Genomic DNA, 15,464 nt, shown 5'->3' on the forward strand with positions numbered 1-15,464 from the left:
AGAGATGTCGACACCATGGGATCCCAATGCTTTTAGAGATGTTAAGAGACTTCCCTGGATGTAACAGGCTTGGTCTTAGAGGGGTTAAATTGGACCAAGTTTTGTCGTCCCCAATCAGAGACTCCAGTTAGTGTTCTCTCGAATAATTATTTTTGGATTTCGAAAATGTAGTATATAGTACTATAGTGGGCAAGTCAGTTGGTTGGGCATATGTAGTTGTCAATATATATATTGCCACATATATTTAAATCGTATATAAAATACTTTTGACGATTGACGGCGCTAATAAATAAGAACTTCCCTGGATGTAACGGGCTGGCAACTGACCACGGCTACGTCTATGGCTGCGTCTTCCTACAATACATTATTTTTTAAATCATATAAAATACTTTTGACGATTGAAATAAATAAGAAATGACCCAATGAAAGTAAAACTGTATTAACCGGTAAAAACCCGAAAGAATTTGATATGATATTTTTTTGACAAAGAAAATCTTAAAATGAGGATTTTTATCCAAGTGGAGCAAGTTGTCATCTTCTTAATTTGTTTATTTATCGGGTTAGCATACTTATTTCTTCAAATATCAAAAAAATTTAAAACTTTGTGTTTTACGTATACATGTGAGTAGTATTTATATATTTATGTATTTGTGTAGGTGTTTATATATATGTATGTATATGAATATATATATGTATATATATTCATGGGATGGATAAAATGGTATGAATAATTTTTATTTATAATAATAGAACATTCCTTAGATCTAAATTTTATCAATTTATTTTTCATTTAATTTAACATTTTTTTTTGGTTACATACATATATATATATGAAAAAAGAAGATGACAACTTGCTCCACTTGGATAAAAATTCTCATTTTAAAACTAGGCAAACATTTTATGTTTCATATAGAAACTGGTAAACTATATATATATATATATATATATATATATATATATATATATATATATATATATATATATATATATATATATATATATATATATATGCTAACTCAGTTATTATTTGCTCTGTGATTACTTGTTCTGCGGTGTACTTAGGTAGACGTCAGAACGTCAATACTACATACTCTGTCAATGTTTTGGTAATGTGACTGAGTTGTCCTGTCACATAGTGTCTCTAATCTGTACCTGTCACTGTCTGCTCAATAGTTCTTATTATTGTTCTGACATTTAAATTTACTTGAATTAAAATACTCGGTTTGTGATTATTTTTAATCCTAATTCATCTTTATATTTTAATAATAAAAGAGGCCAGTAAATATATTTAAAATGGCTCCTAAAGCTGGAGGTGATTCTGCAAAAGTTAATTCGGCAGTGTATAAAGATAAAAGCAAACCTACAGATATTAGACTAAGTAACATAAATGCTGCTAAAGGTAGGCCAACAACTGTTCAATAAACATATAATTTACATTGTTTTTACTATTTTTCCCCCTATTACATTGTTATGTCAAAGATACATAATTGTAAATACTATGACTAAATGTTGTCGAAGTTTTATATTGCTTTATGATAGTCAAATAAATAGTTGTTTGTTTTAATTAATGTTAGGGCTTACATTTCCATTATTAATCGTTGAATTTCTTCTTTATCTTTTATTATTTTATAATCTCAAAAGTAATGTAATAATTTTTAGAAATATATATTTAAAAAAGAAATATTTTATAAGTTAAATGTCTCAAAGGGTACCCGCTGACCAACTTACCACCCCTAAGGGTATCCACAGATCCAAATTTTTATAGTTGTTATATTCATTATCACCTAAATTCTGGAATTTTTTTTGTTAAATGTCTCTTAATTAAGTACACATTTATGGTATATATTTTAGGTAAAAAAGCAAACAGCACTTTAGAAATAAATACTTACTTAAAAATAAATATTTTGTAGATTATGTTTAATCTGATAGTAATTGCTTTTTATGACATTTTCATTCCACTCTATTTTCCCATCATTGAATTGAAAGCTAAACATTTCACCTATGTAGCCAAAATTTTACTGAATATAGGTCTTTAAATAAAATAGTAAAAACAGCATATATCCTTCCTCAAAAAAGGTTGAAAGTTTGCTTCCATAAGTTTTGTTAAAATTGGTTCTATAGTTTAATTTTTTAATCAAAATAACTGGTTTTGCTACTTTACAACAAAACCCAGACTTCAGTATTTTTTTTTATTTGTGGAGTTTTTGTATTTATGTAAAACTCTCTCATCTATAGACAATACAGCATCAGGACCATTACAGAAGAATACACTATGTGCCTGTAGCATATCTCAATATGTTGTAATTTCTTAGGACTAAGATGTTTATGTTTCCATATTCTGTAATTTTCCTGTTATATATCTAATATCTGTTAACTTTGCTCAGTTATTCTCAATGACAATAAAACATTATTATGTGATTATTATTACTATGGTATTAGATTAGTACTGATTCTAATGTTTTTAAAGCCTTAGTGCATAATATAATAGAATTTGAATGTACACTATTGTTTTATATTAATATATATTTTTTAGCTGTATCTGATGCCATACGCACAAGCTTGGGTCCTCGTGGGATGGATAAAATGGTATGAATAATTTTTATTTATAATAATAGAACATCCCTTAGATCTAAATTTTTTAAATTTATTTTTCATTTAATTTAACATTTTTTTGGTTTCCTATTCTGTTATATATGTAATACTATATTTGTATGACATATAGTCATAATAATTAAAAAGTTTGACCTTAAATGTTTTGAAATAGGACGCTCAGCACATTATAATATAATATGTTCACTGGTTTTTTATTATGATTTTTTCTAATATATATAATGTTTGTTATTAAGTCAATTTGTTGCTAACTTCTGACTCTTGTTTCAGATACAAGCTTCAAATGGTGAAGTTACTATTACAAATGATGGTGCCACAATTTTAAAGCAAATGAGTGTAATTCATCCTGCAGCTAAAATGGTAATGAATCTAATTAGACTTTCTTCAAAATAAAATAAACTAATACATATGACATCAAATTAGATATTCTAAAATTTTATATGATGCTTTATTCTTTATGATATAGTTGGTTGAACTGTCTCGTGCTCAAGACATTGAGGCTGGTGATGGTACCACCTCTGTTGTGGTGATTGCTGGTGCACTACTTGATGCTTCAGAGAAACTTCTGCAAAAAGGCATTCACCCCACAGTTATATCTGATGGTTTCCAGAAGGCTTTGCAGATAGCTTTACAGGTAATGTTATTGTCATTTTATTGACTTCTTTATTACTGAGACTTGGATTAATAAAGTGATCAGCTTGGTGCAAAATGTTGTCATTATAGATAACAAACTACAAACTGTGAATAAGATTATGGATTTCCATAAATTAAACCTTGATTAGGCTTTCTCATCCCTATGTGCATAAGTTGAGATAGCACCTTATAAACATATCAAACATTTAATAAACCTATTTTTGCTAATGTTTTGTTTTTTTGCTCTACTTTAGCAATTTGTAATAGTGTCAAAACACTTAAAATAGATGTGTAGGTTTTAGTTTTTATTAACAACATTGTATTACTAAATGTATTAAAACTTTTATTTCTAAATAATATAAATAAAGTTTTTTATGGTTAATAAGGGAATGGTAACTAGTGAAGGATGACAGGTGAGGTTGAAGTCTGGCCAGATTGCCCATCTTAACAAATTCAAGAATAACCATGATGCTTGCCTTTGTGCATTATTATGTTTGTTTTGTCTATTTCAATAACCTTTTGTGTACAATAAAGAATAAAGAAAAAAAGAAACATGGTTTGTAGAAGGAAGCACAAGAAGTTCGACCTGACAGAGTATATTGCTAGTACTGGGGATGATGGTCCTCAATACTAACAATACTTTAATTACATATCACAGTGTTAATTACATAACAACAAATTCCCTATTATTTGCTATTTTAATGTGTTATTGACTCGTGTTTCAGTAATGATTATTTATTGTGATAATTGTTATCAGGTTGTTGAAGGAATGTCTACTCCAGTAGATCTTACAAACGAAGATGCTCTTCTGAAAGCTGCAGCTACATCCCTCAACTCTAAAGTTGTGTCACAACACTCTACTATTCTAGCCCCTATAGCTGTACAAGCTATTCGTGCTGGTTTGTATATAAATTAGTTACAGTTTGGTAAATAATTTACACATACAACTTAATAATATCCTTTATATAAATTATTTATAAGAATATTAGAAGAGTAAATTAATAAAGCTTTTTTGTTTGAGGCTATTTGATTGTGATGGTTGTATGTACAAATATGTATGTACATGTACAAATGTATGGTAGCTGAGCTATAAGGGGTTCATATGGTTAATTTTATTATTACTTGATTTTGTTAGGAAAAGAATAATTAACAAAAATCTATTTCCAATGAGGAAAAAGTTGTTTCATTTTTTAACTTGCTACAATTCACTGCTCTGGCTACATGAATTATAATAAAAAAAATATGCTCATAAGATAATCTAAAAAGGAAACTATGTACTAATAGGAAACATTGAAAATACAAATATGATAAATAAAACTGTAAACATAAAGCTCTTCCTTGAGCATTAACTTTTCTTATTGAAATATGGCAACGTCACAATTATGTGTCAAAATTCAAAAACAAAGTCTAAGATGCATAAAATATTTTAATTTGTCTTTTCCACTTGATCATATTAGTATATATTATTATACATATTAATTATGTATTTATAGTTAATATGTATGTATGTATCTCCAAATCATTACTGTAATGTTGTTTTGCTATTGTAGTTTTCAATGATGAGAGCATAAATGTTTTGTGTCTTTCTCACATCTACTTGTTTAAATAATGGGCTCACTTTTATAGTGATGGAGCCAATAGAGGGCGGCGTGGGCGCTCGCGTGGACCTCCGTGACGTAAAGGTAATTGAACGGATCGGTGGCACCGTGGAGGACGCTGAGCTGGTGCAAGGGCTAGTCATCCCGCACCGCGCCGCCAATGTCAATGGACCACACCGCGTCGAAAAGGCTAAAGTTGGCCTCATTCAGTTTTGCATTTCTCCTCCTAAGACTGATGTAAGTTGACCATCTTTTGTTTTATTTTTGCAAGATCCAAAATTTTTTTGCAGTATTCAAAAATAGAAACATTAAGCTTCAAATTGCTTTTTTTTTTACTTCAATATGACTATTTTTATCGCGAAAAATTTAGATTTTTCTTGAAATTTTAATTTTTTCCTTTAGTATTATTATGTGTATCTATTTTATATAATGTAAAGATTAATTGAAAGTATTAATTTGAACTAATTTTATTATGTTATAATTAGTTTTTTTTTATGGCTAATTACTGTTTTGTTGGATCTTATTTATTTAGTCATAGCTTGTTTAATATATATACTGTACTAAATAAAATATTATTCATACAGTGACAAATTATAGAATAAAAATATGTATATACAATTATTTTATTGTATAGATGGATCACAATGTGATAGTTTCCGATTATGCTGCTATGGATCGCGTGTTAAAAGAAGAACGTCAGTACATTTTGAACATTGTAAAACAAATAAAGAAAGCTGGTTGCACAGTGCTTTTAGTTCAAAAGTCTATCCTAAGGTGAGGTCCTAGCAAACAACTGTTACTATCTTACATTTAAGTAAACTCCTTTTACGATTTTAAATAATAATCTGAGAAGTGAATGTTTTAAAATTTGTTTTATAAACTAAGAAATAATTAAATAAAATAATTTAGATATTATGATATCATGCACTAAAACTTCACTACAAATAAAAAAAAAATTAACTGACACAAGGAATTCTTTTATTCCATTTTAAAATTATTTTTAAATTTAATCACAATATATTTTTTTTTTGTAGGGATGCACTTAGTGATTTAGCTATTCATTTCTTGGATAAGATTAAAACCATGGTCATAAAGGACATTGAGCGAGAAGATATTGAGTTTGTGTGCAAGACACTGGGTTGTCGACCAATTGCATCCCTTGATCATTTCACTGCTGAAAATTTGGTCAATGTTGATTTGGTTGAAGAGATCAATGAACCTGGTGGCAAATATATAAAGGTAAAGATTTGGTAAAATTTTATTCAATGACTTGTATTTATGTTTTAGTTTAAAAGTTGTTCTTTGCAGATTATAAAAGCACATGTTACAGTAGTTTAACTTAGAAACTGTGATTACTGTGAAAACTTAGATTATATAGATATACAGATAGTGTTTTTCATACAAATATTTTGCCAAAATAGGTTAACTCTTTTACTGTGTTATACACACATATGTACAGTTATTGCTCAAATAACTATATATGTGTGTATATACCTTATCTTAGGCCTATATTGATCAGTAGATAGATAACGGCTGACATGATGATGACATCTTAGTATCAGAAAAGGTAAGGTAACGTAAAAACAGGTCAAGGTAAAGGTTATAATACAAAACTTACAAATATATTTGAAATAACAGATAAATCAGTGCGTAATGATTCATAATGATGCTTAGCTCAAACTCGCTGTTCCGAAGTATCATTTAGATACACTAATAGATCTTTTATGAGAATCTGCATAAAATTTTATAATGTTATTTTGGATCAACCTTTTAATAAATTTAAATCTGTTATTAAAAAAACATTTATTGAGCAAAGCCAAATGTATAGCTTAAATGTGCATGGTGTTAGTCAATCAAACACAGGCTTTTTAATGACCAATAATTTTAGACATAGCACATTCAAATAAATGCACATAATGTTAACAGAGATTTAAAAGAGTAACTGTTGAGTTTCTTGTGGGTTCTTCTCAATAGATGACATCTTTCTGAACGCTGTATTCCTAAAAAAATATGATTTATAAGCGATCGTAAATAAGACTATTTGAATAAAAATAATTTACATTTGAATTTATTTTGCTGATTATTTTGATTTAAATTTCTATAAACAAACCTACAGGTAAACATACAGGTTAAAATACGTTTTTCATTTAAAATCATTGAAAGTGGCTGCTGTGTTATTACATTAATTTGTAAGAAATTTATGTACATTTAGATAAGAAAAAATAAGTTTCAATTCAAATAAAAAAAAATTACTTGAATTGGGATTTGATTTTTTTTTAATGCAATTACTTGTAACATTGAAAAAAAAAAAAACAGCGCGCTTTGTTTTAGTTTAACATACATATATTTGTCATCCAGTTACCCAAAATAACCTCGAATTCTTTCAAGCAGAAAGATTTTGTATAAAATAGTCTGTATGAGCAAACATCAAAGAGTTAATTTTCTCGAACGAATATGTCGTGCCCGTGTGAAGTGTGGTGTGTGACGTGTGACGTGTAATGTATAAACGTACTTGTCAGATGACGGGGTGCTCGACGGGCGGGCGCACGGTGTCGGTGGTGGTGCGCGGGTCGAGCGGCGCGGTGGTGGCGGAGGCGGGCCGCTCGCTGCACGACGCGCTGTGCGCGGTGCGCTGCGTGGCGCGGCGGCCGGCGCTGCTGGCGGGCGGCGGCGCGCCCGAGGCCGCGGCCGCCGCCGCGCTCGCGCGCGCCGCCATCGCCGCGCCCGGCGCCGACCACTACACGCTGCGCGCCTACTCCGACGCGCTCGAGGTCGTGCCCTCCACGCTCGCCGAGAACGCTGGTATGTACCATTTGCTTGGCGGAGACTCGTCCGACCTTACTTAGCTTCAATTTGATAGATTTACAGTAAAAGAATACGCGTCAACTATTTTCGCGAAATTATTCATGAATAGCACTCATTAACTTCTATATCTAAATTCTTACGAATATATTTGAAACAACATCACATTTCTTTAGTAGGTTTATCTTTCTCATGAATACCGGTACGCGCCCTCAAAGACTACAGCTGTCACTATTGTATTCCATATCCCTCCACATAGTGACGTCTCTCCACATCTTTCTTCCATTTAACACCTTTAAAAATGATTCAAAAATTCATCCAAAAATTCCAGTCACTAGCCTATTTGGCCTGCGACTAATAATATGTGGCCCTTAGTATGAAAAGCGGAGAATCATACATGTTGGAAGGCATTGGGGAAAGCCTATATCCAGCAATGGATACATAATTGCTAAAACGATGATAATTATTTTTGAAAGAATGAGATAAACAGAGCATAATGATTCGTTATGTTTATCTTTACTGATTACGTTACATCAGAGTAAAAACTTAAAAAGTGTTTTCATTATTAAATAAATGAAAATTACTGCCATTTAATTAAAATAATAATTTCTAATACAAATTTAAATAATCAACCTGATTCCCAATCAAAATATTTTTCTGTGTTGCAATTACATGCAACACGTAAAAAAAGCGCATTTTGACTTGATTTAAAAAAAAAATACGTGTCAAAATTTAGTACATCAATTTGGCTAAATTTTTACCTTTTTTAATACTTAATACTCTATCTGCAGAATCTAGACTTAAATGTTATTTTTTTCTATAATTTAACATGTGAAACTCTAGTTAAATGTATATTCATCTGGAAATTATGGTAGATAATACGAAATTAAGAGAATTAAAATGCGAGATTAGATGAACTTAATGTCGAAACTAGTTTGAAGGCACTTGTATCAATTAGGCTTTACGTAGAGTGGTTGTGGTTGCCAGGGCTGAACCCCATCGAGACGGTGACGGAGCTGCGCGCGGCGCACGCGGCGGGCGCGGGCGGCGCGGGCGCGGGCGCGGGCGTGAACGTGCGGCGCGGCCGCGTCACCGACATGCGCCACGAGCACGTGCTGCAGCCGCTGCACGTCACCGCCTCCGCGCTCGCGCTCGCCACCGAGACCGTGCGCGCCATACTCAAGATCGATGACATCGTGAGTTACTCGTGTAAATTATACGGTTTCTGGGGGTAATAATTAAAGCGCTATTTGCACTTCTCAGTGCTGGTCTATGGTTTACGCTTAATATATTAGTTTCGAAACAAACATTTCAATGTTTTGAAAAGTTAGAAATAAATATATACATATTATAGCACTTTTGAAAATCTGTCGCCTAAGAGGGTCCAGTAACAGTTGAAAATTTATATCCATAGTCCATCAATTTTTTAAGAAGAATGAAATTTACTATTTAAATTTCTCAGCAAAAAAAAAAATGTACATACTACGTAATTTTTGCAATTTAACCCTAAACAGGAGAAATGAAACGGAAACATTAGTATAAAAGCAGAAAAAATGGTCTAATCTTAAAATTTATCATTTGTGTTTTAAAGTTTTGACAATTCCATCATTCCGACAAAAGAAGGGATGGTAATTTTTTATTTACATTTTGAAGGGTTAGCAAATTTGTGTGGACATATTTACTAAAAAAACTTTATATACATACCTCTAGGTGTAAATAATGAAAAGCAAAATATAAAATGTCTCAGTAGCTTCCCCTCGGAAGGTGCAAAAAATCGTTTACATACAAACTTTACTACTATTACAGTGCTAACATGTGCAACTGCGTAGACAGATGACCGACACGTTTAAGCTACAGCATCGTAGATGCGGACTTGTATAAAATAAATTTTGGTTAAACCCATTTAGATCACTATAAAATATATTGAGTTAAACTTTAAGCATTCACTATAAGTTCAGTGCTCAATCTGAAAAAAAAGATGCCATAATATATTTTTTTGTAATTAGAATGAAATTTCATACTTTGAGAATTGTAGACATATAACCATTTATTCTTTATTCATGAGTATGCGTTTTTTTTTTTTTTTTTTTTTTTTTTTTTTTTATAGAACTTAGAATGGCAAACAAGCTGACGGCCCACCTGATGGAAAGTGGTAACCGTCGCCTATACACATGAGCAGTACCGTGGACATAACAGAGTATACTGTTTCGCCCATGATACCCCCCATGCGTTGCCATTCCTGAGGACTTAGGTGTTATTCCTCTGTACCCAGTAAATTCACGCCATATCCCACCCTTCAAACCGAAACACAGCCATGCAAACACAACTGCTTCACGGTTGAAACACGAATGGGACAGAGGTACCCAAGCAATCGACTTTTGTACAAAGTCTCCCTCTCGTATAGGCGTATTTAGGGGGTGGGGGTGGACCGTGCCCATCCCAGGTTTTTTTTATATAACTTAGAATGGCAAACAAACAAGGTTGCTAGCAGAGTTTCAGTTTTTATAGACTTGAATCTGAGAGGCCCTTTTTGGGACTAACCCCTCCCCCTGAATACTCTTAAATACGCCAATGTTTATGTGCGAGCGAGTGGTGAAGGAATTGTTAGTAATAACCACTTTATTTTCATCCATTAAATATTAGGCCGCGGGCAAGAGCTTAGTCATTTGATATATTTAGAATAACACTTGTACACTTTTACAAATTGCACGATTTATGGAAGAGTATGTAAGATCATATAAATATATGCGATACTAACTATGGTGATTTTGTTTCAGGTTAATACTGTGAACTAATAAGAAAAAACAACCATAGATTTACGTTCTTTTAGTTTATTGTTTTACTTAACATTTTATCTAATAGTATTATGATACAACATAAATGTCAGCCTATATGTGATAACAAAGTAATTGATAACTGATGCCTATTTATAAAATTTATTTTGCAATATAATTAAAATGTAATCTTACATTGAATTTAGTGCTTGGCTGACTGATAAAATTTTATTTTCTTTGAATATGTTATTAATACTAATTATTAGCTACTATTTAATGTAATTCTTTAAAATAAAAGAATTAAACAAAACCGTTTTAGTTATTAAGATATCCCACAAAAAACTGACTTCACTTTTCACTAAATTTACCCTTTAATTTTAATTAAGCGATTTCCAGAAGGCAGATCTAAATAGTTTGATTTTTTGTAAATAGGTTATATGATTCATAGTCAATTTTGAACTGATTTCTACAATTCTTTACAAATCACAAAAATATTAATTTTTGGCCCCTTTTTTCTTGCAAGGTTTTAAACTAATAGATTATATGTAAGAATTAAGCATTTTAATCTTTATCTTGAAGTAATTTGAATATTGTAAGGTATCTAAATGAAACATTGTTGTTTATAGATGTTTATATTTATGACTGAAATAGTTTTTTTTTTTGCGAGACAGAATACACTCGGCAGTACAGGACCAATAGAAATATACCAGTTTCATAGAAAACAGCTGCAATTTTTTTATTATCGTTGGTAAGGGTGTATTTGGTTGGCAGCCTTGATGTTAGTCTTGATAGCAGAAGGCGCCTTAGGCAACGCGGGCGCACTGGGCCCAAGCGGCGGCGCGGGACCGCGTGGCCCCAGCGTGGCGCCCACGCCTGGGCCCGGGCCCAGCGCGGGCATACCCGGCCGCAGACCTTTGCCCGTGCCCACCGCCGTTACCAGCGCATGCGTGTCACCGATTATGTGGGTCGGCTGCATAGCTGCACACAAATATACAGACTGACGACACTCCATTTAAGCGAGAAGGAAGAGGTGTTGTTAGTAATGGGTACTATATTATTGCTAGCGACAGCATGAAGTCGGCCTCCATGCGGTTCCTCACCTGCGATTTATTTTATCACAATATGCCAAATTATTTGCTTTTATCCTCGTCCATTACCCCTCACTGGTACCCCGCCAGCATATGCCGATAGCGCAAGTGGAGTTATCGTACTAATACAATATTTAAAAAAATATATATTTGTCTATTTTTACAAATTTGAACTGGTTTACTTGCATATTAATTTATTGACTGTTGAATTTAATTAAGATAAGACTTCAAACTTTACAAACTTAGTTTAGACCAATATGGATTTTCATACCGCAAATACTTTACGATTAATAAAAAGATTGTTAAAAGTGGTTTCAAATTAGTAAAAAATACATATTTGCATATGATACACGAAAAATGTTTTTTTTTAAGTTGATTGATAACCTTTCAAGCTACACATAAGTGGCACATTACCAAACATCTAGAGACATACTTACACTTGTATTTATTAAAATATAAAATCGAAATAATTATTATTATTACCTGCAGATCTCATTGATTCTCCTTCCCAATCTTCACGACCTTTGGATATGATTTCCCATACATGGCTTACAACCTTAGCAAATTGTGCTACTTGTTTCTGTGAATATAAATAATAATTTTGCACATTTTATATTCATATATGCTTTGGTTTTTCAGTAGAAATATATATTTAGTTGTTACATTGTATAGTGGAAATATATAAATAGAATCTAAACTATTACAATCAAATTATAACATTATTGTTGTATGTTAACAGATGAAGATATTCAAGAAAAAGCATAATTAGGAATCTTGAAGCAATAGAAGTTAATACATTTTTGGAATTTTTGTCTGCCTGTCTGTATGTTTGTTTCAGCATCACACAAAAACTATTGCATTATATTGAATGTGGTTCTTATAGTTGTGTTTCTGAAGGTCTAACTTAAAATTTGGTGTATATCTTATTATGCCATAGTAGACATCTTTCAAAATTCAATATGAAGTTACAGTCAGAAGCCAGTATTAGATAAATGGAGTAGTAAACTGTATACAATAAATTAGAGAATATTGTCATTATATTTTAAGGTTTCTTCTCTTTTAATTTAAAAGTATAAGCAACTATACCTGTGCCGTATCATAGCTAAGAGTGCTGGCTTTATGGTTGAATTGTTGAAGTCTTTGTTCTGCTTGTGGTTCAGGTTTAGTGCGCAGCAAGTCTGGTACTAAGTCGTGGGTGCATGCTGGTACACGACCTTCGGTCAGACGTACTAAAGCTTCATCTCTCTCACAACTCAATTGTAGAGGTAGAACTATGCGAGACCGTAATGATGATGCTAATTCTGCTTGCAGTATTTTACTTAAGCCAGTCAGCTAAAAAAAAAGTATATATTTGATTACTGATCTGATATATAGCAAAGTTAAAACTACACTGAACCTATTATATATTTATCCATTCATTTATTATTGGGCTCAGATTTCAATTATTTGTCACAGAATTTTTTAATTTTTCTCTTTCTGCTTTCACATCCAAGAGGATTTGACTAGGGACAAAGATTACAATGTTCTGATGGTTTTTAAAATTTAATAAATTACATAGCTTCTGGATATCAGTTTGGTCCTCTTGACTCCATTCAAAAACAAGTTATGAGAATAGTTGACAATCCCAAGCTCACAGGCCGTGTTGAGCCCTTCCTTATGTGTGTTCTACCACTTGTATAAAAGATTGTGTTCTGAGGGATTATTTGAAACGATGCTCACAGCCACCTTTTATCATTGCATCATTCGCCTTCGACAGGGAATTAATTAAATGGTCATGTACAGTGCTTCAAAGGAATTTTTTCTTGCAAACATTCAGGAACACATTGTGGAATGAGCTTTCTGCTGAGATTTTCTCTACAGATTACAGTATGGGGTTTTTGAAAGTGTATATTAAGGTTTCTTCAGGGTTGATAAGACACATGTGACACTTTTAGTGTTGCAGGTGTCCATGAGTTACAGTAACCATTTACCATCAGATGAGCTGTATTCTTGTTTGCTACCTTTATGGCATAAAAAGAAAAAGATTAAATATTCCAGTGTTTTTTTGTACTGGTTTATGTTGGGGTTTGGTTATACTAATGAAGATTTTATGATAGTTTTTTTAATCAATGAAAATCCAATATATAAAAAAATAGCAACCCTGACTGCACTATCAATATATACTGGTGGGGTGCCAGTGAGAGATGATAGGTGAGGATAAAATAGGTCTGTTGACCCATTGTGATGAATTCAATATTGCTAATAATTAGATAGATTGCATTACTGACAATCCATTTCCTCCAAAACATCTTTTCTAGAGGGGAATTAAACCCTGGTATCTTGCGTGACAGATATTTAGAGCTCATCACTATATTCTTCACCCCTAGAATATGTCATGAAATGCAATGACTTGTAGACTACAGTCTTTAGACTAAACTTGTTACAATGATTTATAATGATATGTAAGCTATAATACTGTAATCTGGAGAAGAGATTAATAATGGGGACCGTGGCCCAGCTGCTTGCAATATATCTTGACAGGTCAATCATTATCCCTGGATACCACCTCATTTAATTCTTATAAATTTGTTACAATGGGTCAACTGTCATGTATCATTTCACCTAAAATCCCTCACTGGTGCTTTATCATCTTATAAAAATAGTGCAGTCCTCAGGGATGCAATACATTAGGGTAGCATAAGTATCATAATTTTATGTTCTTTATATTGTTAATGATACTTAATAAATATATTTAAACAAATATACAGCAAATTAAAAGTACTTACATGACCAGATAGAATGGCATAATTGTCTAAAAAAGTTGGCCAGTTAATTGTTTCATGTTCTGTTTCCAATTTAGTTATCAGAGCTTGTATAGCACCCTTCAAATCATTCACTTTATTTAGAATTGCTTGTAATGTAGCCTCCAGCTGTTTTTCCTCGCGTTGTTGCATATTCATGTTCATGATGATAAAATTAATTCACAATGACACCGGTACCTAAATTTATACTAAAGTTTTATTGATGGTTTGATGGATCAAGTTAAACTTCTAGGTAGTCTAGTAGTAGAGTACCTAGACGTTTAAATAGAAGGCGAGATAGAATCAATGCAAAATTTCCTTGGGATACGATAAATGTAATTTAGATTTACCTACAACGATAATAAATAAATAAATATTTTCTATTTAAATGTCAAGACCAACAAAGATATTAGAGTAAAGAAGTAACTTATAAAAATTTGTCAAAACCATTAAGATGAAATTGCATTGGAATTCTATTCAGTATATTCTACAAACTTAAGATACTTACTCAGGTGCAAATAAAAGGAGTAAAATTATAAAAATCTAAAAAGGGGAGACGGATAATAGATTTTCTTTAATGTTTTCTCCAAAAGAATACAGTTGAAATCAGATAAATCACAAGAAATAATGTTTAGGATATCGTAAGAAATCACAGATTACATTAGAAACTGTCTAAAGGTTCATCAATTATATGACAGCTGTCAACCATAGATTAGAAAGAGATTAAGACCGTTCCAAAGATTTTATAATTCCTTGTTCTTAGGGCCTATCTAAGGTGCCATTTCTGTTAACCTAATATTATAATTTCGCAAAATTACTGTTTTGTTGTTTGATTGTTCGTAATGTGAACTAGCAATCACATTGCTAATATACAGTCTAATCTGGTGATCGACATCTCCGTGATTACCCTGGAAACCATCGTGCTGAATTCCAAGTATATTCATTGTGATGGGCTGACCTGCTCTTTCATTCTCACTTACCATCCCTCACTGGTGCTCCGCCAGTAGCTAGCATAGGCGGGGTTACCATTTCACTATCATCCATTAAAAAAAAAGTTACACTAGGGATGTATCATATATGCTTACGTAATTTTTATCGATATTAATTAACTAGCAGTCCCGCGGCCTCCTCGTCCGCGTGAATCAGTACATAAACTGTCATATATATTAAGTTAGGATA

At 32.2% G+C, this 15,464-nt stretch overlaps 2 protein-coding genes across 4 annotated transcripts; one reads left to right on the forward strand and one right to left on the reverse strand.

The window, feature by feature from the left end:
* Nucleotides 1–1,148: 1,148 nt before the first annotated feature.
* LOC113513513 (T-complex protein 1 subunit delta) lies at nucleotides 1,149–10,727 on the forward strand. 2 transcript variants are annotated; one of them, XM_052898700.1, is made up of 11 exons: nucleotides 1,149–1,399; nucleotides 2,534–2,586; nucleotides 2,881–2,970; nucleotides 3,077–3,244; nucleotides 4,001–4,142; nucleotides 4,870–5,078; nucleotides 5,476–5,615; nucleotides 5,876–6,080; nucleotides 7,361–7,643; nucleotides 8,631–8,839; nucleotides 10,421–10,727. In XM_052898700.1, the coding sequence occupies exons 1-11, from the start codon at nucleotides 1,294–1,296 to the stop codon at nucleotides 10,436–10,438; spliced, it is 1,623 nt and encodes a 540-aa protein (XP_052754660.1). In that variant the 5' UTR covers nucleotides 1,149–1,293; the 3' UTR covers nucleotides 10,439–10,727. The 2 variants fall into 2 exon arrangements, with proteins under 2 accessions (XP_052754660.1, XP_052754661.1); XM_052898701.1 differs by having other exon boundaries at nucleotides 1,168–1,221.
* A 148-nt stretch (nucleotides 10,728–10,875) lies between these two features.
* LOC113519497 (mediator of RNA polymerase II transcription subunit 8) lies at nucleotides 10,876–14,967 on the reverse strand. Of its 2 annotated transcripts, none has more exons than XM_052898703.1 (5): nucleotides 14,794–14,967; nucleotides 14,271–14,494; nucleotides 12,592–12,837; nucleotides 11,989–12,085; nucleotides 10,876–11,395 (listed from the first exon to the last, which is right to left on the reverse strand). In XM_052898703.1, the coding sequence occupies exons 2-5, from the start codon at nucleotides 14,448–14,450 to the stop codon at nucleotides 11,157–11,159; spliced, it is 762 nt and encodes a 253-aa protein (XP_052754663.1). In that variant the 5' UTR covers nucleotides 14,451–14,494; nucleotides 14,794–14,967; the 3' UTR covers nucleotides 10,876–11,156. The 2 variants fall into 2 exon arrangements, with proteins under 2 accessions (XP_052754663.1, XP_052754662.1); XM_052898702.1 differs by having other exon boundaries at nucleotides 14,271–14,483; nucleotides 14,794–14,965.
* Between the last annotated feature and the right edge of the window lie 497 nt (nucleotides 14,968–15,464).

This window comes from Galleria mellonella, unplaced genomic scaffold, assembly GCF_026898425.1.
Source record: "Galleria mellonella isolate WM207_F2 unplaced genomic scaffold, CSIRO_AGI_GalMel_v1 utg537, whole genome shotgun sequence".
Classification (NCBI taxonomy): Eukaryota; Metazoa; Arthropoda; class Insecta; order Lepidoptera; family Pyralidae; genus Galleria; species Galleria mellonella.